The sequence below is a fragment of the Vanellus vanellus genome (genome assembly GCF_965231255.1).
Source record: "Vanellus vanellus genome assembly, chromosome: 1".
In the NCBI taxonomy this organism is placed as follows: domain Eukaryota; kingdom Metazoa; phylum Chordata; class Aves; order Charadriiformes; family Charadriidae; genus Vanellus; species Vanellus vanellus.
This window is the reverse complement of record NC_138905.1, coordinates 208,154,760-208,178,860: the sequence shown is the minus strand read 5'-3', so window position 1 is coordinate 208,178,860 and position 24,101 is coordinate 208,154,760. Positions and strand designations below refer to the sequence as shown.

Here is a 24,101-nt window from a genome sequence, read left to right as displayed (position 1 = left end):
TTAGCCCCAGGACTTGCTATTCTGAGACGAAGGCCTGACCCGGTGCTTCCCATCGAAGAACAGTAAACACTTGTCAGGAAGGCAGGAGTGCAGAGGACACAGCTTTCTGCCGTGTTTTCTCCCAGGAAGAAAAGCAAGACCTTTCGACTGTAAATGAAGATGGGACTCTGGAAGGCCAGGAGTCACAAGGTGTCCAAGGAGGGGCACCATCTTATCCCGGCACTGTTTGCGACTCAATGAAAGGCACTGAGAGCAGCGAAGTCAGGCCTGCTGAGCAGGCAGAGCAAGGGGAGAGGAGACATCCCCAGCACTGAAGCTGCTCACCACAAGTGGAAAGCCTTGTTCTTCCTATAGCCCAGAGCTGTACGCCGGGCTACTGCAAAGAGGGCTGCAGTGCACTGGGCATGCAATCTCCTTCCATTATACATCCCTCAGACTAAGCTTTGCTGAATTCCGTCCACTCCTTGAATTGAAGGATTTGAATACCCTGAATTCCAAACATTCATTTTTCTTTTTTTTTGTTGCTATTATTTCTAAACGCTATATATTTCCAACACTTTAATGTCAATTAGTTGCTTGTAGATCATTGCCAAGCAAACAGAGGGAAGTGAATAGTGTAATTTGCTTTCTCATTTAAAGGATTCAGTGTCTCCTTCACTCTGAAGCTATTGAGCCCAACTATTAGGAAACTCTGATCATACTGTTGTCATGGTCCATGCAAACATGCTTTTGTTGAAGGCATATCAGAGGAGCTGTTTGCAGCTGCAAATGACAAAAAATCCCAGCAACTAAAAATATTTCAGTTAATGGGGTTTTTTAGTCTTTGATATTCAGATAAATTTGTTTCTACTCAGGGACTAAGGATTCTAGCCGGCAAAAGATTTGATTGCATGAAATAGCATTGAAAAAAAATATAACGCTGAGCTCAGTAATGCAGAAATCCTGGCTATAACTGACACTTCAAATGGAGGCACCAGACCCAAGTGTTTGCCACCCTGATCCACAGGAGCTGAGCTCTGACAGCTCAGCAAACAGGACTGCACCACTCACCGCAGCTCACAGGAATGGAGGTATCCAAAGGATCTGCTCCACTACAGCTCAAGATAGGTGCAAACATTGGGATCCCACAAAAGTGTACCAGTAATTGCTTTCTGCTAAAGAAGTTGCCTCCATCATCACCTTTCCTGCAGTTTCATTTCAGGAGAAAGTGTCCTGTAGTGCATTTCTGATTTCATGGTCCTCCATCTGTGTAGGAGCAGAAGCAAAATTTCAACCTTCAACAATGGGAGGATGGAGAAGAATCACAGGGCTCTTGGATGCCGAGAAAATCCAGATTTTTCATAAATAATTATAGCTATTAATAATATTGATATTTTACTGAGGTATTAAAACCTATCCTTCATGACTTATATAAGTTTTTAAGTATAAGAACCACAAGAGAGATGTTTATTTTTGCATTTACCCATTACAGAAATGCACATTTTCCCCTAAACTTCTGGTTACAGCTGTGGAAGAGGATCCTGAACCAGGAGGACCTTGCCTCTGATTTAGTTTGGCAAGTGCAAATGGATGTTTTCAAACACCAGTAATATCAATATCAGGAAGAATTAAAGAAGAAAATTGGGGGTGGGATGTTACAGCCACATGTTTCTTTACAAAGTCATGTTTGCTACCAGAGACGTCACTTACTGGATCAGTCACATGGCCTGTACGAATGGTGGTAAGCATATTCTGATTTGGTGCAGCTACGTGGAATAAATAATCCTTTCATTTGAGAAGTTGTTGTGGCTTTTTTGTTTGTTTTGAATGGAACCATAGTAATTATCAGCTTTCAAAATATTTGAGTTTGGGTTGTTTTTTTTTTAATAACTTTCAATCAAACAGTTAACGGACTTCCAGCAGGATAGTAATCCAGGCAGTTTCCCTGAACGAGTGAATTTGAGAAAAAAGATGAATGATGTATTCTTGATTCAGTTATTAGTAATATTATTGTTCTTCAAGAAGCACACCACATCACTATTTGTCTTTCCTGCTGAGAAGTCTCACCCAAAGAGAAGATGTGACTGTTCATTCTAGCATGGATGCTTCTTAAAGTTGCTCCTTTTTTCCTTTAATTTTAGGTTCGGAACAACTATAATGGAGGACTTGTTTTTAATCTGTTTCTAGTTCTAGTTCTTCTGCTGTCACTCTGACAAGCTAATTGAGACTTACCCACACAGCAATTAAAGAGTAGAAACAATCACAATTTTCCAGCAGAAATCATGGAAATGAGGTATCTCCGTGATGTAGTTGTGTGCATTTTAACCCTTGTATTTCATCAATACTGAACTCCACTGGGTCCCTCCAGAATGCGCCTCCTGTATTATTGCTGCTCATCTGCGATGATGGTGTGGTCTGTTTGATTATTCCACTTTATTTCTAGGTCCTCCTGGTCCCCCAGGGGTTGTAATAGTGGAGGAAATTACAGACACCACAGCAACACTCTCCTGGAGTCCTGGGGCAGACAATCACAGCCCTATCTCCCTCTACAACCTGCAAGCACGCAGTCCATTTTCTCTTGGCTGGCAGACCGTAAAAACAGGTGAGAAAAACTTTCAAACAGCACAAGTAGATTGTTCAAAACTCCTGCTCATCACAATAATAACTATCGGCAACTGCAGGAACAGATAGTCTTACGAGAACTATAATAAATTAAAAGAACTGATTTCTTTTTTTTTTCATTCCTTTCATGTAACTTAGCAACAGCTCTGAAAGGACAACACAAAGACACCTGCCATGACGCATCTGTGAATAAGCAGAAAGTTCTCCCCTATATCCTTCAATCTGTGTCTTTTCAGGAGTACCACAGTGCCAAAAACCTAGCTGTGAATTCTGATATATTAGATCCTTGATGTCTATCACTTCTAGTGGCCTTGTTGTATCATAAAGCCCACTTGCCATTGAGATACTGCATGTGAGCTTCAGATTTCTGAGTGACCTACACATTTCTTTGCTGTCTGCAGTTCCGGATGTGATAAGTGGTGACATGGAGTCTGCTATGGCTGTTGAACTGAACCCTTGGGTGGAGTATGAGTTCAGAGTTGTAGCAACCAACAAAATTGGGACGGGAGACCCAAGTGCACCATCAAGAGTGATCAGAACCAACGAAGCAGGTAAGAAGAGGATAAAAAGGTTAATTTTCCAGGACTACCACAAACAAGAACTATTTTAATATAACAATAGAACTAGTCTCTTCTCCCTGGTACACATCTGTGTGTTCAGTCATCACTGTTTCAGGATGATATTTTTATAATGGGGAGCCAGTTTGTTTTAATTACAGGAATATTGTTTGATTTACAGAAATTTCAAATAAACCCATTCCCTGTTGTCTTACTCCCTCCGTGCTGTCTTACTCTTCATCTTACACTTAAGCCATTGCTGCCTACCCTCTGGCAGGCTTCCACTGTTCTTCGGTTGCAGGCTGATTCTCAGTCTCTTCACACAACTGCTCCCAAGCAGCCTCTCTCCCCTTATTCTTCATAACTTCTCTCCTTGAAGGTGCACAGATTTTTTTTCAGCAAGATAGGGAAGCCATGGAAAGCGGCTTAATTTGAAGTACCTGGTGCTCTAAAGTGTTTCTTTGTCATGAACGCTCTACCATGAACTGTTAGTGCATTTAGAGAAATTTCATTACATTTCTGACTGGGATGGTGAAGAAAACTGTATCTCAGGACACTTTCAGATTGATTTTTATTCTTCCTTGTTATTTAGAAGGCCTTGAGAGTTTTGATTTTGTTTTGATCTTTCTTCAGCTGAATAATACGTAAGTAGTTTGTTAATCATACATAGCAGAAGAGTGTCAAATTCAAAGATTCCACTTGAATTTGAAAGTATAACTGATTTGGTAGTTGTAAAAATTCTGGATGAATACAGGCATTGAGTTGCACTCTGTCTTCTCATTAAGGGAGATTATAAGAATTATAAGTAGCAATACCAAAATGTGTCCACGTCTCTCATTTTGAAATAAAATTCTTATCTTTTAAGATATGTTAATCTTGTGCCTCAGCTCTCTATAGGTCATGGGTCTGTGTATATGCCACCCATAAACCTCCTCAGCAGAATGTTCAAGCTGATTTTCATAGACAAAACCACAGAATCAACTGAATAATTGAGCTGGAGTGGATCTCGGGAGGTCTCTAGTCCAGCCTCCCGCTCAAAGCTGGGTAAACTGATTTCAGAGCAGGTTGCTCAGGGCTTTGTCCAGTTTAGTCTTTGAAACCTCCAAGGAGGTAAATTGCACATCCTCTCTGGGCAACCTGTGCCAGCCATTACCTAATCTCATTGTGAATTTTCTTTCAATACCTACAGCCAGAACTCCCCCTACTTCAGCTTATGACCACTGTCTCTTGCCCTCCCACCCTGCACCACTACGAAGAGCCCATCTCTGTCTCCTCAATGACCTCCCTGTAGGCACTGGGGGTTGCTGTTAGGTCCCCCAAATCTGTCTCTGCTCCAGGCTGAACAAGCCCGTCTCCCCCAGCCTCCCCTCACAAGGCGAGTGCTCCAGCCTCACCATCCCAGTGGCCTCCCCTGAACTTGCTCTAGTTGATCAATGTCTTTCTCTTTGTGGCACCCAAAATTGGATGCACTATTTCAGATGAAGTCTGAAATAGTTGTAATAAAGCATATTTATTTTTTTCTGCTAAAGCAGTGTATTTGCTAGCTGATATTAAATTTCACTGTGCAATCACAGAACTGCACTGAAGTGATTTGATTCTCATTCATGTATGTGGAATCTTTTCCAACTTTCCCCATTCCCTGCAAGCTCCCCACAGTGTGAAACTCGATAACTTTATAGCAGAAGCTTCAGATACTGCATACTTTGTTCCATTGAGTATAAGAGCAAAGGAAAATGAAATAAAAAACACTAGCTACTTTTATCTCAAATGATTTTCAAAAAAACCCTTAATATACCACCCTTAAAAAAACCTTAATATAATATTTCATTGGCAGTGAAAATTCTGCTGGACCCAAATGTTTAAATGACTTCTCTATATATTCAGGTGGTACATATCAGAGAGGACACAAACATTCTGGAAAAAGTTTATCCTGTAATTGGTTGCACCTTTGGGATTGTGTTCTTTCAAATTTATGAATATGTTCCCTATTTTTGAAAGGATGGTTCAGGATTGTAATTGACCAGATTTAAACTGGAAGAGGGCAGGTTCAGATTAAGCATTAGGAAGAAGTTTTTCACTTTGAGGGTGGTAAAGCACTGGCACAGGTTGCCCAGGGAGGTTGTTGAGGCCCCATCCCTGGAGGTGTTCAAGGCCAGGCTGGACGTGTCCTTGGTCAACCTGGTCTAGTGGGAGGTGTCCCTGCCTGTGGCAGGGGGGTTGGAACTTGATGATCTTCAAGGTCCTTTCCAACCTAAACCATTCTACAATTCTATGATGCTATGTACTGAAGCTGTTAGCAAATGTTTTTTCTCAAAAACTGAAGTCTGAAAATGTTACATTTCATCTAGCTGTCATGGTTTTTAGGTTCCTTCTTTTTCTTTCCTGGTGTTTATCAAACAAAAGCTGTATTTACTGAAACATATTCCTACAACTATAATGAAAGTCTTCTTCATGTACAATCATTTTCAATATTCCTTTGGACAATCATTGCAACTTTACCTCTGTAAAAATTAATTGGTAAATCATAATAATGATCAGTAAAACAATTTTGGGACAGACAAAGCATGTAGTATGCGGTATATTTTCACCCGGTGATAGGTATTAATTTCTGGGTAATAATCCATTCTTGCCGCCATCAGAAGGAACAGAGTCTTTAACTGGAGTAGCAATGATCTGTAGTCCAGTACACTGAAACTCTCCTCCTGAGAAACAGTGCTGTAGCTGATAACGATGAAGGTCGTCTTGAATAATCAATCAGTAACATATTAGTTCAAATACGAAAAAGGCCACACTAGATGTTTGCTTACACTTTCAGCTTCCCCGTTAGGAATACCTTTTTGCTACCAGAGTTACAGCTGCACAAATGTCATGTTAGAAGGGAGTGTTTTGTAGCATGACACTGAAATCCAGACAGGTGCCAGTAAAACAACTTAACAGCCTTCAGAGAAATTGAAGCTGAATTTATTTGGTGTGCCTGCTTAGCACGGCACGGTACAGTGGAAGTCTATTGTCATCGCATCAGTTTCAAAAGACCTTTCTTTAAGAAAAAGGTTCATTTCTGTTTTAGTGGTAAATGGTTTGGGGTTTTGTGCTTGTTTTTTTTTTTTTAATAGAAAAGGTAGATGCAGTTTCATTATTTTAATCTATAGAGGGAATAAGAAGACAGGAGTTACAACAAGATATAGCTTCCCAATTTGTTAGAACCAGCAGAGTTGTAGAGGTGGAACAATAACACAATAGATTCTGCTTTAAACAACAAAAAAAAAATCAATCAAACAAAGAGAACCACCTATTACACATATAATTCTTTGCAAAATAGCATGCTGCTTATAATTTCTGTGGCACTCTTGAAATGCCAGAGGCTTCATGAGCTGCTTCACTCAGGCAGCCACTTTTTCCTGATCTCCAGATATTCCTGAAGTCCTGAGCCTGTTTAGCTCTGTCCTCTGACACAGCTCCTTCAGTGATTGTGTGAATTATCACCCTTAGTATAGATTTCAGATGCCAAAGTCGAAGAGACAGGAAAGCTAGTAATAATTTTTATTGGATTTCATACATGGTTTTCCAAATCAGGACATTAATATCTATCTTACTGTGTTATTCAGTGATCTATTATTTTTCAGAATCTCTCTTATTACTAATTTTTTATCTGAAAGCTTCAAGGGAAAATCTCTATTAACATGGGCTTCAGTTCTAATATCATAGATCTCAATTATTAAAAGTCATGCATGTGAAAGGACATTATCTTTCAGAAAGAACAAAGCATCAGCCTGTCTACTCGTGACCCAGGCAGAGTAACCTGGCTCTTCGCCGTGATGTTAGATGTGTCCCACAAGTGAAAACAGGCAGGCTGCCCCTGCACGGGGTCACACTCCAGAAATACTGGTCTCCCAGCAGAGAGGGTGACTGGGGCTCATGCGCAGGTGAGCATTGGGATCCACAAGGCCAAATGAGAGCTGCGCAGACAACCCACAGAGGCAGCGAATGTGGGATTCTGCCTCCATTATTTCATACTTGTGGAAATCGGCATCTGTAATTTAATGGCACCAGCTACTTTGACTGGAGACTAAAGTCTTTTCCTCTCCTCACACCTCATTTTATCACTTCTTCCCCAAGATAGTAACAACATTCTATATTAGTCCATTATCTAAAAATACCCATGGAAGCAATACTTGGGATGGTGTAAGGAAATCAACAGAATAATAAACAGGTTTCCACTTGCTTTAATTTTCTAATTAAATCCTAATCTTGTTACTTAGTTCATATTTAGTTAACACGATTGCTTTTCATAGCTACTTTCATTGGAATGGATAATACCGCAATTTTCTGGCACATCTAACTTATAGCCAGCTGCTGCATTTCTGTCAGTTCTAGCCTTGATACATATTTTACAGGTCCACAAGGTGAAAAGAGCCAATAACATGAATTTAAACATGTCTGGCATTCCACTAAGGCAATCGGGCATTTGAAGCCTGGGGGCAAAGCATCAATTACATTATCTATTCATGGGGAAACATGGGGAGAAAGAAATTGAGTAGAATCAAAGTTTAACCTGCTAATCATGCATGCAAACTTGATTTTATGAGGTAACAATGTAATGCACTCTATTAGTAGCAGATTGTACACAGGCTTTATTTTTAATAAGTCCTTATTTTCCATTAAGTCGATAGTATTCTCCGCTAGAATTTCTTCACAGCATAACAAGAAATGCTTCTGTCCCAGAAAAAAAGTTACCTCTTTTAGATGGGCTTTGTTTCATTTTGTCTTGTTTTTCTTTGTGGCGGTGTTTTATTTGTTTGTGACCCGTATAAAAGAAGTTTCAGCTTTTCCCACTATCATAACTCTTTTTGCTCTAGAAAAAAATTAATAACCTGCTGTATCTCTGACATTTGGAGACAATTGCCTGGGCTACTAAAGCCTTTGTAGAAAATGTGCTTTTCCATAGGGAAAAACAAAAGGAGAAGAAAAACTAGATGGTAATCATTGTCTGCATGGGTATATTTAGAACAAATAGGCTACTATCACGAAATATTGCAAGCTCAAATTAGTATGCAGTGTATATAGACAAAGAATCCAAATGTACGTGCTATTAAAAGACATAACAGGAAGGCTAAGGAATTGGTTTTCTGGCATATATGCCACAGCATTTGAGATTTCAGTCCTACCTGTGGTGATTTGGAGGCTATTCGGACTGAGTCCTGCAGCCGCACCTGATGCCATTATCAGTTAATACAACTGAATTCTATCTCCCACTAAATTACAAATGTTAAAAATGCAGAGGAAATGAGAACAACAGAAATGCAGATTCTAAGACCAGTTGGGGTATCCTTGTTTTCCAACAGTTGAGTACAGCATATTATCCATCTGAGATGCTGGCACATTTTACATTTCATTCCTGAACAGAGGAGATGTGAAATGTTTTCCTGGGAGGAAGACAACTTGAGGGTTGACCTTTCAAACAGTGAAAGGGTTTTCACTTAACATCCCTCTGTTTCCCAGATGTGTACTGCAGGAGATAGATGGTAGGTAGATAGATAAATAGATAGATAGATAGAAAGACAGATAGATAGCAAGGAAAACAACTAAGAACAAAAAACTGCCAACTGTGTTTTTGCTTTGGCCCTCAAATTAGGAAGCTCTGTGGACCTGGCGACAAATCCTTTTCTCGCCACCCATACCTTTTCCACAGCTAAGAAGAGTTGGTTTTCAAACTGCATCTGTATCCTAAAAGATAAAAAAAGCTCTAAAAGAATAAAATAACTGCAACTATATCTTGAGCAAACACTTTCTTAAAGACTAAAGCCAAGTTTAATAATTCATCTCCCCAAAAAGTATACCAATATCAACATTGTGTTTCATTTTACTTTATTTGACAAGATGCTTCAGAACTTATACAAAAAATACCCATGTGGAAGCTATCTTCATGAATACAGGATTCAAGCAGAGTAAGAAAGACCTTGGGATTAAAGTATAGAATTGGGATTTGGGAAATCTAGACTCAACTGCTTATCAGAAAACTCTGTAAATTTGGGCAGTTGACATTAGCATTTCTTACTCTAAAAACAGGAGGTTAGCAGGGCTTTTGTTTCTCTTTGTCTTCCCTCTGTCTCACCTGTCCAGATGTCAAAATTGAAGGATAGGAACTAAATCTAACTACTTGTTTCTACAGCAATACCATAATTAATTATAATCTTGGCTGCAAAATACTTTTGTTCTGCACAAAAATTAAGACTCACTACAAAATTAAGAATCTGTCATTTCTCTTCATAATAAACAAAACACACAGAATTGAAAAAAGCCACTCGACATTTCCTTGAAAAAAAAAGACAAAACAGAAACACTTTAAAATGATTAATTATTCATTCAATAACATTTTCTTTTAATTTCTTTACAAGATTGGAATGTTAAAAAGAGGATGAACTGTTTTTCAAGTACTTTCATTTTTTCCATGTTCAACGTGACATTATGTTTTCCTTTCTATAAGGAAAGGAATCTAGAACTAGAGCAGTTTAAAAGATCTCTTCACCTCACTCACTGAAGCAAAAATGGGAGGAATAAACTGATTTTAAACAAAATGTAGATTTTCTTTATTTTCTTTAGCAAGTTAAAAGTAAATAATAGTTTTGAATAAAATTAAAAATCTTTGTCAACTCAAAAAAATACTCCAATTTTCCTTTCCAGTTTTAATTTTTCTACATTAAAATAATATTGAAGTAAAAATCAAATTATAGCTTTTTTTAAAACACAAATAGTTATGTTATAATGTCAAAAGAAAATACTAAATAATTTCCAATATTTTGCCCAAAAGTGAGTACTCAAAATCTCTGAACAGGCTTATCTTTATGGTCTACCAGAATCCACAGTTTTCATTAAAAAAAAAAACAACAAACCAACAACAAAAAAAAAAAACACAGAAACGTCATCAGCCATGCAACATAAAAAGAGAGGGATCTTTAAAACTATCAAACAAAAAATCTAATCTAAGCATCCTAAAGCACAGAACAGTTTGCAAAATGTTGGACACAGTGGAACTCTGGAAAGAAAGCTGACATCTACCCCAAATGTTCCTGGTTTCATAGCTATGATATTATCCACCACTGCCAAAAGCTTCCACAAACTTTACATTTAAATACAGATTTGAAATATATGGGTGTCATTGTTGGCGCTTTTCAGCACTTTATAACCGCAAAGCGCTCAGCAATATCAGTTCTGTGCATACATTTTGTCCTAAACAAAAAACACTGCTTTTCATGTATATTTATCTCGTAATAAGATACACGTGAAATATTAAACAATGGGCCATGGCTTCATGTATAAGCTTTACCTTTCCATATCATCTTTTCTTCATTTATAATTTAAGCATATTGCCAAATGCTTCATAGGGCTGCTGAGGGCTACCTTCTTCGTGCCTGCTCTTAAACAAAATGTTAAAGGTTTTTTTGTTTAGATTGGGGGACATAAGTTTTAACAGAGTTTAATTTCACTTTAATTTTCAGCATATCACAGTACTTCCATGAAAAAGGAAAACAATAAAAAACAAATCCTGCTGCTTCTGTTCAAATCTAATTCCTGGAAATTTCAAGATTTCAGTTTTTTTGCCTTAAGCGGAGGTTTCAGCATCAACATGTGCCAGCACACTCCCGTTATTTACTGTGACCCATATCTAGTCCCCATGTCTTTCAGAACACATTTTTTAGTACTATTACTTGTTTGCACTACCGGAACAATGGAGAGACCTGACTTATAACTCCCAACCTTACCAGTGGCTGAAGAAACAAAAGAAAATAAGAGTTGACATGATCCCAAAGAGCTGCCAGTCTAAGAATAAACCAGGAGACAAGTGCTAATCAGTAGCTGGCGAAGCAGCTGATGAGAAGGCTTTGATCAGAACTACAGACATACGATCAAGTTAAGCGTAGCCACATTTTGTCATCCTAAGGACCAGCATTAAGCCAAGAAGTGATTCATTTTCTAGTAGGTGACATTCCCTCATTTTGTTAAAAGAGACCTATTGGCACAGCAAAGAGCTCTTTGCTACTAGTTGCTCTGTATTTATTGAGAAGAAAGTATACGGAATTTCTCAGCTTTGATAAACACTTAAGAAAAGAAGTCCTAATGTCCTTGACCCCTGAGCACATGGATCCTGTGTCCGGGAGCCAAGCTTAGTCATCATACTTACATATTTGGTGCAAGTGCATCTCCATGAGTGTCACTGCCAAGAATTAACAACTTAAAGATTGGGAAGTCACTAATTGCATGGCAATAAACTTAGGCTATGAGTGAGTAAACTCAGATATAACACTGAAATAAAGGTGATGCTGCCGAAAGGGTCGCTAATATATAACCTCGGTGCCTGGCAAAAAAGAAAAATATTTCTTTTAATAGTTTTCCTCACTTAACAGTTACTCATTTCAAAATGTCCCCCTCTAACTGTGTACGCTGTGCTTTGCTGCAGTGCAAAGGAAATTCATTCCTTTGACACATTTATTCTTTTAATGGTTATTCATTTGAGAGAGTTTCGCTGTGTGAATGCACATTTTAGTTTGGTGCAAAAGAAATTCATCGTTTTGACAGTTTTATTCTTTTAATGTTTATTCATTTAAATAGGGCTTTAGTCCACGGGGCTGTTAACTAGAAAATTCTAGAAAGAGAACACTGCTGGTTAAATAATATTGGATGCTTCAAAGGAGTACAGCATACTCTCCCATCAGGAATGTGGCACCTACATAAAAACTACATTTATCTTTATAAATTAACCAAAAAATACCTTAGAAAGGCAAGAGAAAAATGGGTGCTAAACAAGTTTTAAATATGCTCCATTAGAGATGGCATCATAATTTTTGCATGTTAATTAACTGGTAGATGATTCTTCATCTGCATCTTTTCACTGTAGAACATTCATCCCAGTGTTGCACACTGGTTGTTTTTATTCCTCACCATTTAGTATTGTATAATTCTGTTTCTGAAAGGAAAAATTGAGGGTTTTGCCATTTAAAGATAAGACTTTAGTTTAAACTAGTTCACGTATCCAGTCAATAGAGTCTAAACAATCTTCTCCATTGCTTTGACAGTTCTCTTTGGATGGGATGAACCACCCCAAAGCTTTGTATTCACACTACAAGCTTGGCCTGTATACCTGCTTTCCCACTATCTAAAGTGAAATTGCAAAACAGTTCAGTCATCCCCTTATCTAGAAGTCAAGAGCTTTCAGCAGAGAGTAACTATGAAAGTTATTGTTTAGCATGTGTGTAGGGAGAGGGGAGGGAGAGAGGGAGAGAGGGAGAGAGGGAGGGAGGAAGGAGGAAAGGAGGGAAGTGAGGAGGGAGGGAGGGAAGGAGGGAGGGAGGGAAGTAAGAAAAAGTCGAAGGCATGATAAATCCAGCTTTATTGGAGAGAGATGTTTTACACATTAGAAATCTCCCCTACCAGTCTGCTAAGAACCATAGATAAAAGGGCTTTTATCTCTTTTGCAGCAGTGTAAATCATAGAATTATAGAATCATAGAATCATAGAATAGGTTGGAAGGGACCTTGAAGATCACCTAGTTCCACCCCCCTGCCATGGGCAGGGACACTTCCCACTAGACCAGGTTTCTTAAAGCCCCATCCAGCCTAGTCTTAAACACCTCCAGGGATGGAGCTTCTGCAACTTCTCTGGGCAACCTGTTCCAGTGCCTCACCACCCTCAGAATGAAAAATTTCTTCCGAATATCTAATCTAAATCTACCCTCTTCCAGTTTGAAGCCATTACCCCTTGTCCTATCACTACATGCCCATGTAAAAAGTCCTTCCCCAGCTCTCCTGTAGGCCCCCTTTAGATACTGGAAGGCTGCATTGAGGTCTCCCTGGAATCCTCTCTTCTCCAGTCTGAACAACCTCAACTCTCTCAGCCTCTCCTCATAGGAGAGGTGCTTCAGCCCTCTGATCATCTTCGTGGCACTCCTCTGGACCTGCTCCAACAGATCCATGTCTTTCCTATGTTGGGGGGCTCCAGAGCTGGATGCAGTGCTCTAGGTTGGGGAACACCAGAGTAGAGTAAATGGGCAGAATCACCTCCCTTGACCTGCTGGCAGCACTTGTTCTGATGCAGCCCAGGATACGGTTGGGTTTCTGGGATGTGAGAGCACATTGCCAGCTCATGTTGATCTTTCCATCAATCAGCACCCCCAGGTCCTCCTCAGGGCTGCTCTCGATCCATTCTATGCCGAGCCTCAAGAAGCAATTGATAAGCTTTGTGGGTTTGCATCATTTATAAGAAAACGCAGAATTGGGCTTGTGTTCTTAAAGGGGAGTTCAGAGTTCAAAAAGGCATGACACAAACGAATTCCAGGATATAGTAAAAACTGCACTTTCATTGAACTTAAGCTGTTAACGATCAACACGGGAAATAGAGAGGACTATGTACATTTATTTAAATGTATTTTTCTTTCTATAGTTCAAAGGCACAGTGCTACTCAATAAATAAGCTAAGCAGCATGCAATAAGACTTTAACAGTTAATGCCTCACAGTACATTTCTACCAATGACATATGTACTGCTACAAGGAAGAAAAGAGAAAGTTTATATCTCAGGACATATTTAATCCAATAAAGAATGCAAGCATTACCTGCTCACAGTAAATAAACTCAAGACACTAGTCATTTTAGGAACCTCATTAGAGGCACTAAGTAAGATACAAGAAATTATACAATTCCAATGGACAGTTAAAATTTCTGAAGTTTTATAAAATATGATAACTTAATTCACACTGATGATGATAGTTACAATTGCTTTTAAAGAATTTCATCAGCTCCTTATAGGTGCTTTTAAAGCCAAAACTGTGGTCTCGATTTCAGTTCTGTGGTCTCGATACCCAAAGAACTGTGGGTAGTATTGCTTCCAGCATTTTGCAAAAAATGATAAGGGGTGTTTAAGGATTGTTACTTCAAAATTTCTGAAAATTGCTTCCCTGGTAAAGCACGCAAGAATAGATTTACAAGAACTAAAACATGCTAAATCACTAATGACCTGGGAAATAATAAAGACATATTATTTATGTCCTAAGATTTTACTGGAATTCTAAAATATGTCAGGTTCGCTGCCATTTGATTTTGAGTTTTCTATTCAAAAAATACAAATGTTAACAGATAATTCCTGTTTAATCTCTTAGATGACGTGTACATTGAAAATGTGACTAATCTGCAGAAGGCGTAGCTGCTTAAGCACCTTTTTATTCCAACATTATTTTTCTTCTCAGTTTATGGGGTTTTTTTTGAGTTTACCAGCTTGACTGTGCAATTCTCCAAAATGAAACTTGAGCAAATTTTCTTTACCACAGAGTGCTATGTTTGTTGTTTCTGTTCTCATTTAACAGCCTCATGTCTTCTGCAGCAACTTATTACCATGGGGAAAACTTCAATAACTTGGACATTCTGTTTTGTTTTGTTTTGTTTTGTTTTTCCTTTTTGCTCACAGTTCCAAAGACACCTCCAGCTAATGTAAGTGGCAGAAGTGGAAGGCGACATGAATTAGTAATAGCATGGGAGGTAAGGGACTTTTCTGGTTAAAGGTCTTGTTTCATGTTTACTTCTTTGAGGGCAAAGTAAAGAGTACTGTAATGGGGTTTTCTTACAGCAAATCTTGGCAAGACATGAACAACAAATACTGTTCTTTAAATATGTTCTGAAGTTTCAAAGTAATGTGTATTTTCATGTGGTTTGAGTAGAGAGCATTATGGTGAATCTAACCCACCTAAGAACAGCTCCAAAGTTGTGCTAATTCATCAGTCTTTTCTTCCTGATCTACTGCGTGGGTTAATTTGACCTTTCTGGATCTTATGTAAATGCTATACCAGATGAAACAATAGCAAAAGGAAGAGAAGGAAAGCCTCGTAATTTTTTTTTTTTTTTAATTTAAGAAAGAATTATTTTTTGTTACGTATTTTGCAAAAATATAAAACTAAAGACCTGAAATAGAACTTTATTTTGTGGAGATATTTGTGATGCAAGGTGCAACACAGATGTATGACAGAGGGCAATTGGAGGAGTGGGAGTTGCTTTCCCTGCTAAACATAAAGAACACAGTAGAACAGAGACTTTTCTTGAGGAGCTTTCAAAACTTCTAGATTCATCATGAAGAGTTTCAGATCCAGAAAATACACATATATACATATACATATACATCCAACATATATATACACACACATATAAAACCAAGAAAAATTCCATCAAATAAAGACATGGGGTTTTAATGAACAAAGTTTTCGCCAAGCCATCTTGAAGAGAGATTTAGATGGTAAAAGATACACAGAATTTGACTAACTGCTTAAAATAGCAAATTTTAGGACATCTGAAGAGTCTCTCTTCTGATGGCATGTCTGCACTATTGAACACCAACTACCTGAGACAACTGACAGCTGACTTCAGTTTGCGTTATAGTGTATAAAAATAAACAGTAGCATCTTTTCTAAAAAACATCGAGTTGCTAGAACTGTATCTGATGTAAACTGGCCTAATTCCAGTCCCTAATATCATATATTAGTATGTAGTGTTCATATTATGTGTGCTTATAGTGTTCCCCAGGTGACTGGAGTGGGGGACTGCTGGAGTGCGTTATGTCTCCCTCTCTGTCAAGGGTCGAAGTTTTCTTCCAAAAGAAACCAGAGACCCATGGGTGTCCCATCCTGCAATACAGGTACAGCAGACAGTTAAGAATTAACAGTTGCCATAACAAAACTTTCAGTATACATTGACTTTTTTCCACAAAAGACAGCTGATGCTTCTTCACTTATAGTTAAGGAGTGCAAACTGCCATTAAGGCAGAAGGTGCTGATCCTTCCCCCCTTCTTTAAGATTTACTTGTTGTTTCCATCAATACATAGTGCTATTCTTCCTACTGTTAATACTGTCAGCGCACTACTGTTTCACATACATCTTGAACTGCATAAAGTCATTAATCAAATTAAGATCACAGAAATACCATGGGATTTCATCTATGTCAAACATAAATTGTGAAGCGGGCATATTTACATTTTTAATACTTTGAAAGATTGCTACCATTTCTAATATAGTCACTGTCTCTCTTCAAGAAATGGTAAAAAGGTAGAACATAACACAGAAAAACATGCAATTAAAAGCAAGCGTTGAGATTTCTGCTAAAGAACTAATCCTATTGAATTGGATAACACTCCAATGGCTCACTACAGACTGCCGTGCTCTCTGCTTTAGCCACTGGATTTCCATAAGGCTTAACCACAATGTAAGTTAGCACAGCTCCAGCACAGTCAATCTGCGCTTTTGCAGCATCCAGAAAAGTCTTATTGGACTTACACAGCAAACAGGAATTCAACAAAGTATTTTGAAGCCTGAAGAGATACTGCGCTGGTATACGCGTCTCTGGGAATTCAGGAAAAGATTGACATACCCAGACTCCTGAATTATACTCAGCAGGTTCAGACAAAATTTTATTCCCACAACTTTAATTCACAGGCTGCATATTTAGCATTTGCAGTGAAATCCAAGGGTTCTGGTACTGCTCTTGTATTTCTGGCTTTTTTTATAGCAAGTGTCTACTGCCAAATCTTTAAGTATTGCAAAGAGATGCAAGGTTCCTCCTCTCCAACTCAAACCACTAGATTACAAGGTCTGTCTTGTTTTTGCCTCCTCTGCCTTTGGAGTCATGTTTTATTTCTTTTCTTGGATGCGCAGAGCACAGCTTCAGAAGGATGGGCAGAAAATGGTGTCTGCAAGTGAGGTGCCTGGTGATGAAACATTCACTTGCAATGTGGAGGGGAGAGGATTTGGTGTCCCCTGTGCCCCTGCTCTGATTCATATGTTCATTAGCTGCAGGTCTAAGATGGGCTCTTCAAGAGAGGGAGTTTAGACACCCTTTTCTCAGCATTTCCCATAGGCTTAATATGCTGACAGCTGTTAAACATAACCTAATTCGTAAACCAGTCCATTGACTTTATAAGAAAAGTAGGCAGTAAATTAGCATGAAAAATTCCATTCCTTGAACAGGACATGTAAGATTTAGCTTTTGCAGCGCTCACCCTCTCAATGGTTAAATCCCTTTGCTGACTGCCTGCTTATGGCATATCTGTTCTAATTTAAGTGGCCAATTTCACAAATCCTTGAGAAGAGAAAAGCAAAAGAGATTTTTTTTTTTTCATGAAGACTCAGTTTGAGAGGACAACTAGATTTATTACATTATATCCTACGTTTCAAACCAAACCCTAGGCTTAGATCCCTAAGACTTGACGCCTCATTTGGATACAGAAATTAGACAGACTTGGCACCTAAAGCCCAAGAGAGTGCCACTGTAGTGTCACTCACATCATGTTTTAGGAGCCCTTAACAATGTGTTGCTCTGTATTTTTAACAAGGTCACTGAAAGGGGCTATTCCACTAATAGACTGATGGTTAAAGCATTAACTACAAAGTGGGAGATAAAGAAAAAAAAATCTTTGTGAGCCCGAGTTTATTCAGTCCCAGGACAGTCACCTAACTATGGTGATTAGGTGAAGAAACTCTCTTACAAGATTTCTCATCAGAAGCAATTGTCCTATGTGTTCCTAGACATGAGAAGTAAAATCCCATAATGCTACTGCAAGGGACGACCCCACACAAGCAGCCAGATTATGGTCAGCCACTGAGTGACTGCTTTCTAACTTAGTAAAATCACTTCTGATCATTACCCGAACTCTGTTTTTTAGCCAGTGTCAGAAGAGTTTCAGAATGGAGAAGGATTTGGATATATTGTAGCCTTCAGACCCAACGGAACACGTGGCTGGAAGGAAAAAATGGTAACATCGTCAGATGCTTCAAAGTTTATCTACAGAGATGAAAGTGTGCCACCTCTCACTCCTTTTGAGGTGAAAGTTGGTGTTTACAACAACAAAGGAGATGGTCCCTTCAGCCCTATTGTGGTCATCTGCTCAGCTGAAGGAGGTCAGTTCAACAGAAAGTTAACTTGTATATTATGAACTCTACTACACTATTTTTATATAATGTGTCCTATTATACCATGTTTTTTCACTCTTAAATTTCAAATTTATTTGTAGAAGTGCTAAGTAATGTTAAACAAGTTTTGCAGAGCAGGAGGTGAACTAACTTGCCAAAGTTACCCAGAAAGCAAGTGACAAAATTTAGGAATAGACTTCACCCCACATCTGTCCTAACCAAAAAAATCTCTTTTAATGAAGGGTCATCCCTAATACGAAATCTGTAGTCTTAACTTTTAGCTGGGCTGCTCTAACAATGACCAAGGAAAGGATGATAATTTCTAATGTTTCTGAGGTTTATGATACTTTTTTGATGAGCTAATAACACAACAGCTCAAAGAATAAATAAACCCACTTATGAATGCTTGTTTCCTGGTTAATGGATACTAGAAGTGCATAGAATGCAATTTTGTTCTGATTTTTATTTTTTTATTATTATTATTTTCTCTCTCTTTAGTTCATTAGCACAAAATTTCTGAATTTATGTTAATGTCCAAATATTCAGTGTGAATTATATTCCCCAACATTGGACACTTCTAAGATTCAGCTGGATAGGGTACTGGGCCATCTTGTCTAGACCATTTTTTTGCCAAAAAAGGTTCAACCAGATGATCCTTGAGGTCCCTTCCAACCTGGTGTTCTATGATTCTGTGAATAGTTCAACAGAACAAATGAAAAATGTTTCTGGAAAATTCCTATGTCAACTTGATATAACTGTCAACAGCAACAGTATTTTATGGGGAAAAAAGAATAGAAAAGACTAATTTGTACTAGTAAAAGAAGTTACTCTGTATTGACAGGGGACAGTGTATGGAAATTTCCATACACACAAAAGGAAAATGAATGTTATCCACAGGAATAATTGGAGCAGCTCCATTACTGGAAGTCATATACTTCTTTACTGGAGAACAAATCTTATGAGGAGCAGATCAGGGAGTTGGAGTTGTTTAGCATGGAGAAAAGGAGGCTGAGGGGAGACCTTATCTCTCTCTACAACTACCTGAAAGGAGGTTGTAGTGAGGTGGGGGTCGGTCTCTTCTCCCAGGGAACATAGGACAAGAGGAAACAGCCTCAAATTGCACCAGGGGAGGTTTAGATTGGATATTAGGAAAAATTTATTCTCAGAAAGGGTTATCAAACATTGAAACAGACTGCCCAGGGCGGCCGTGGCGTCACCATCCCTGGAGGCATTTAAAAGATGGGTAGACAAGGTGCTGAGGGATATGGTTTAGTGGTAGTTTTGGTAGTATTATGTTGATGGTTGGACTTGATGATCTTCAAGATCCCTTCCAACCTAAACAATTCTATGATTCTATGATCTTTGAGTTATCCCACTGTGCCCTGTTAAGAGAATCAAATAAGTACAGTCCCAGTACAGGTGGGAGGCATTTCGTACTATCTCTACAGAAATGTAGTATGAAGATAATGGTATTTCTTGTGAAGCTGGAAAACATTAAATGTTATTCCATATTAGCCCACAATAAATGTGTAATTTTGGAGTCATGATGCAGCAGAGATTATCTGCTATTATTCTCTCACAGTAATTAAAGAGATTGGAAATGCTGTTTTTGCTAAAAGCAGTTCCAGTAATTTGTTTGTGTTCCACCGTTTGGATCAGCATTACCAAGTATTCATATTATTATAAAACCAATTACATTTTAAAATGTAAAAATTACCCAGTACAAGTTGGACATTTTTACAGTTCACTTGCCTGTTCCTCAGTGGAAAATGATACTGTGAGACCAGTGGTGGACTTTTTATTCTTTAACAATTTCACACTCTAATCAGAAAGTTCAATAAAAATAGAGTTTTGCAAGGGAAGGGAGACAAAACCTTAATGGATTTTCTTTTTAAATAGCAAAAGCTATTTTAACAAAAGCTGAATGCTGAATTGTATTAAGTATTCCTTTGCTTCTTATTTGGACAAGACTGGAAATGGAATAATCAGTAATATATAAATCAATTTTCCTAACATTTCTTTTAAAATATCAACTTAACAGGTTATCTGAATACAATTATTAAAATTAACTTTCTCTCTATGCTCCCGGAGACTATCTCTAGAAACCAACTTTTCTGACTATAATTCAGTTATTTGAAAGTACCTACCCATCCCAGCTTTGCTAATTCAGTCTCTATGTTTCTGTACATTGCACTTTCCTTTAGTAAGAGGAATTCTAGGGGGGCTAAATACTTTATAAGACTTATATTTGAGGAAAAAAGCATGAGATACTGTGACAACACAGTGCAAAATTAATTTATAAAAAGCTTTTCTCCAGAATAACCCTAGGTGATATAGTGAAAATTTAAAGGAACAACAAAACAGTTTATTACCCCGAAGTTCTGGGCAATATGGAAACTGAGGACAACAGACATTTCAGCTTGCTACAAAGAGAAGGGGGAACTGGTTGTGAAAGAGTCGTGGACTTTCATACTTCAGAAGCTAAACAACTGAAGGCACATTTTCTCAAGCATTTCAACTGAAGAGAAGATATTAAATAAAGATTGACAGTACAATATATTATGGTCCTAGGGCTGATCCAGCAAACCCTTCACTTGGTTGGTTTTCATCATACACTCAATTCACTGCTCTGCAAACATCTGGAATAAAGGCCTAGGATGAAATTATTGAAAGTTAAGGAAACTCTCTGTTACATATTAAAATGTTTTCTACAACCACAAATGGATCTATAATTGCTTGCTGGCATAAAAAAAAAATTGTCTCAGGAAGTCTAAATCCTTGTGCCTCTGCTAAACACGCGGGAAAATAAAACAGGAGTTTGCATAGGACAGATTCTGGACAAGGAAGAAATTTCTCATTTATTAAGAATGAATGTATCTCTCTTTTCTGGATAACTGTGACTGCATATTATGTGCTCTCTGATCTGCATTGACCCACCATTTTTTGGTGGCTGTGAACTGTGCCTAGACAAGCAGCTTTGCAGGTGGTATTGAGTAAGATGTTCCCCTCTGTGAACACGACTGACCTATGATTACACAAAGTGTCTCTGACTGAGGCAAAAGGCTTAAAAATGATCTTCCAGTGAGTAAAGAACCTCAGCAAACACAAGCAAAACACAGAGTACTTTTTCATAAATACCTGGAGGGGCTAATCCTTTTATCTCTATATCTAAGATATTTAGAAGATAACATGATACCAATAGTTACTGAGGGATAAATGATGGTGTTAATGCAAAGTTATCAACAGGGGGAAAACACCTGACTGGTTATAGATATTTTAAGGTATTTCTTCTCCTTTATTGGCCCTTTGACTTCATAGGAAACATCTCCAGGACATACCTTATGGAAGAGACTATCCAGGAGTTAAAGATGCAGATGAATGTCATGGAGGAATTGAGAATAGAATGGAGAAGCAGATAAAAAGGTTGCACAAAACTAGCTGGATAACACAGGCAGTAAGAAAGCAAATGTGATCCGCTGGAAAAGATAGCTTAATGCAGTAGAAAAGTTCGAAAGAGGATCCTTGCCTGGAGACCTTAGGAAAGGAAGAAAGCAAACAATCAAGGAGAGAAGAAGAAAAGGAGAAGTCAGATGTTTTAGCAAAGTAGAAGTGACACAGTGACCAGTTCTGAAGAGGGAATGAGGATGATAGAGGATGCAGGATAGAAAAAAAGATGCACAATTGTCTTCAATAAGAACAGAAGGACACAATGGACGTGTTCCAGCACCAGGGAAAGACAAGCCTGAACCTTTCATAAAGGAACCCTTTAATAAGAGAGGGAGACACCAGAGCACATACAGAGCAGAGCGAGTTAGGCTGCCTGCCAGAAGAAAGCTTGCAACATGCAGGCCTGAAGCTGAAAAGGAGCTTGAATAGAGCAGGGAGAAATCTTCTGACTGTAGTTTCTGCCAGGAAAATAATGTTATCAGATTCATGCTAGAGCATACTGACACTTCAGTGCAGGCACAGACAGTTTTGATCCATAGAGAATAAAAACTGTAAAGGCGCAAGATACTGGAAATAAAACAATGAAGAAAAGCAGTGTTAAGCACTGTTTGTTTTAACATTTATATGGTCTTTGGAGATTTTTCTTGATGACTACATTCCACATAAATACTGAGGGGTTAAGAATGCCAAGACTACTAATACAAGCTTTCAGTATCAGGGAAATCATATGCAATCTCTACGTGTGGTTTTAATTCACTGGAAGAGGAAAACTGGGAAAATCAGAAATATAGCAATGGAGAAGGAAGTATGGTAACATAACGGCATGATTGCAAGAAGATGGAAAAGGCTGTACTGATAAGAGCAATGGCCGGGTAGGCTTGCTTTAGCAAGCGTGACTAGACAGAGTATGAGCTGTATAGGAAAGACAAAACAAAAGTAAAAATGTTTGGATGTCATAACATGCTGATGATGTGATAACATATCAGCAAATACAAACCCAGTGTTTGAATAAAACAGAATGTCCTTGGGTTCCATGTCATTTCAGAAAAGGGCAATTAAAGAAACTGGGAGTCAAACTAGAGGTCAGTTGCTGACGGCCTTGATAAATTTGGATGCTGAGAAAGACCTTTCTAATTTTAGGTAAATATTACAGGACACTGTTATTTATGAGAGAATTTGGCTGCTCAGAGCAGTTTGGAATACTACTAATGACCTTGTGTTCCAGCTGTGATAATTAGCAGATTCTTTATACAGTACTGACTAACTCAGAAGAAATAATAGTAATATAGTATTGTTTTGATGAACAATTAAGACACTATAGAAAAGCTGATCATAACAAATAACAGTGGAACAAGTTATCATTAAATAGCAGGAAATTGTTTAATAAGCTGGTTAGGACTAGAAATGAACGTGTTTTGGAATGTCTCTGAGCCGAAGGCATAAAATATACCTGAAGTTTATACTGCAGGAAATGGTACATTTCTAGTGATACCCACTAGAAGACATTCAGAATAACTAAAGAGCATACATAATAAAATCCAAATAATGAAAAGGATAAGAATAACACAAGTATTGCCAAACAATAAGGTGAAAAAAGATTTTTACAAAATGGGAACTTAATAGCTAGAACCTACACACAAGAAAGACTTGAACATCCTGATTTGTATCAGGGCATCATTCTGATAAAATTATCACAAAGCTTTGCTAAAATATTATCTACGGTTCAGGTTGCTTGTGCTCAACAAAGAACTCAAGATGATACAGGTTCAAAGGAGTAACAGGATCACCCAGGATTGAGTAGAAACTAGAAGAGCTTTTCTTGTCCTAGTAAAAAAAGGCTGAGTTTGGATAAGATGTCTGCAAATCAGGGAAATGATTAGGGATTGTGGAGAGCTTTTAAATGTAAAAGACAATGATGCTACACCTTTTTTTTTTTTTTAGCAAATAAAACAAGCCACCCATTCTTTATCCTTGAAGCCAACTGGCAAAAAATACTTCACATCCACACACTTTAACATTGTCACTCTCCAGGCTGTGGCTGCCTCCATAAACCTCTTGGGAACCATCCCTGGCCAGGCACCAGAGTATTCTTGGGCCTATTTTGGGGCAGCACTAATTGGGCAGAGTCAATACTTCACCACGGATCACACTATTTGGTGCTATGGACAACTGTATGTCCATGCTCAGGCTGATGCCTGTCTCCCTGTCCCTGTTTAGTTTACAAGTATAGACACAGCCTATCAGCACAAGAATAAATACAAATTAGAAAACGTGTAGTATAGAAATAGGTGAGAAAATAAAAGGAAATAGAAATAAGATTCTGGGAGAAAGAAGGAACCCAACTCATTTCAAAATGAGTTAGGTCTTTTATAAAGGGTTGGGTTTTTTTAACGATTGCTGCAAAGGGAGATACAGATTTAGTTCTGTTAGTTGCAGTATCTATCTTCTCCTTCAGGCACCTGACAAAATTATCTTCACAAAACTTGAAACTTCTATAATTTTGATAAACAGTGTAGTGAATACTACTAAAAACTTATAGATATGAAATAGAGAGCCCT

General features: G+C 38.2%; 1 protein-coding gene across 2 annotated transcripts in view; it reads left to right on the top strand.

Moving 5' to 3' along the window:
• Nucleotides 1-24,101, top strand: part of CNTN5 (contactin 5) — a gene marked incomplete at both ends in the record, with an annotated part of 391,394 nt that overhangs the window by 349,776 nt on the left and 17,517 nt on the right. For both annotated transcript variants that reach the window (XM_082483144.1, XM_082483143.1), the window contains 4 exons: nucleotides 2,423-2,581; nucleotides 3,003-3,152; nucleotides 14,612-14,682; nucleotides 17,850-18,084. In XM_082483144.1, coding sequence (XP_082339270.1) covers nucleotides 2,423-2,581; nucleotides 3,003-3,152; nucleotides 14,612-14,682; nucleotides 17,850-18,084 — 615 coding nt within the window. The remainder of the gene's footprint in view (nucleotides 1-2,422; nucleotides 2,582-3,002; nucleotides 3,153-14,611; nucleotides 14,683-17,849; nucleotides 18,085-24,101) is intronic.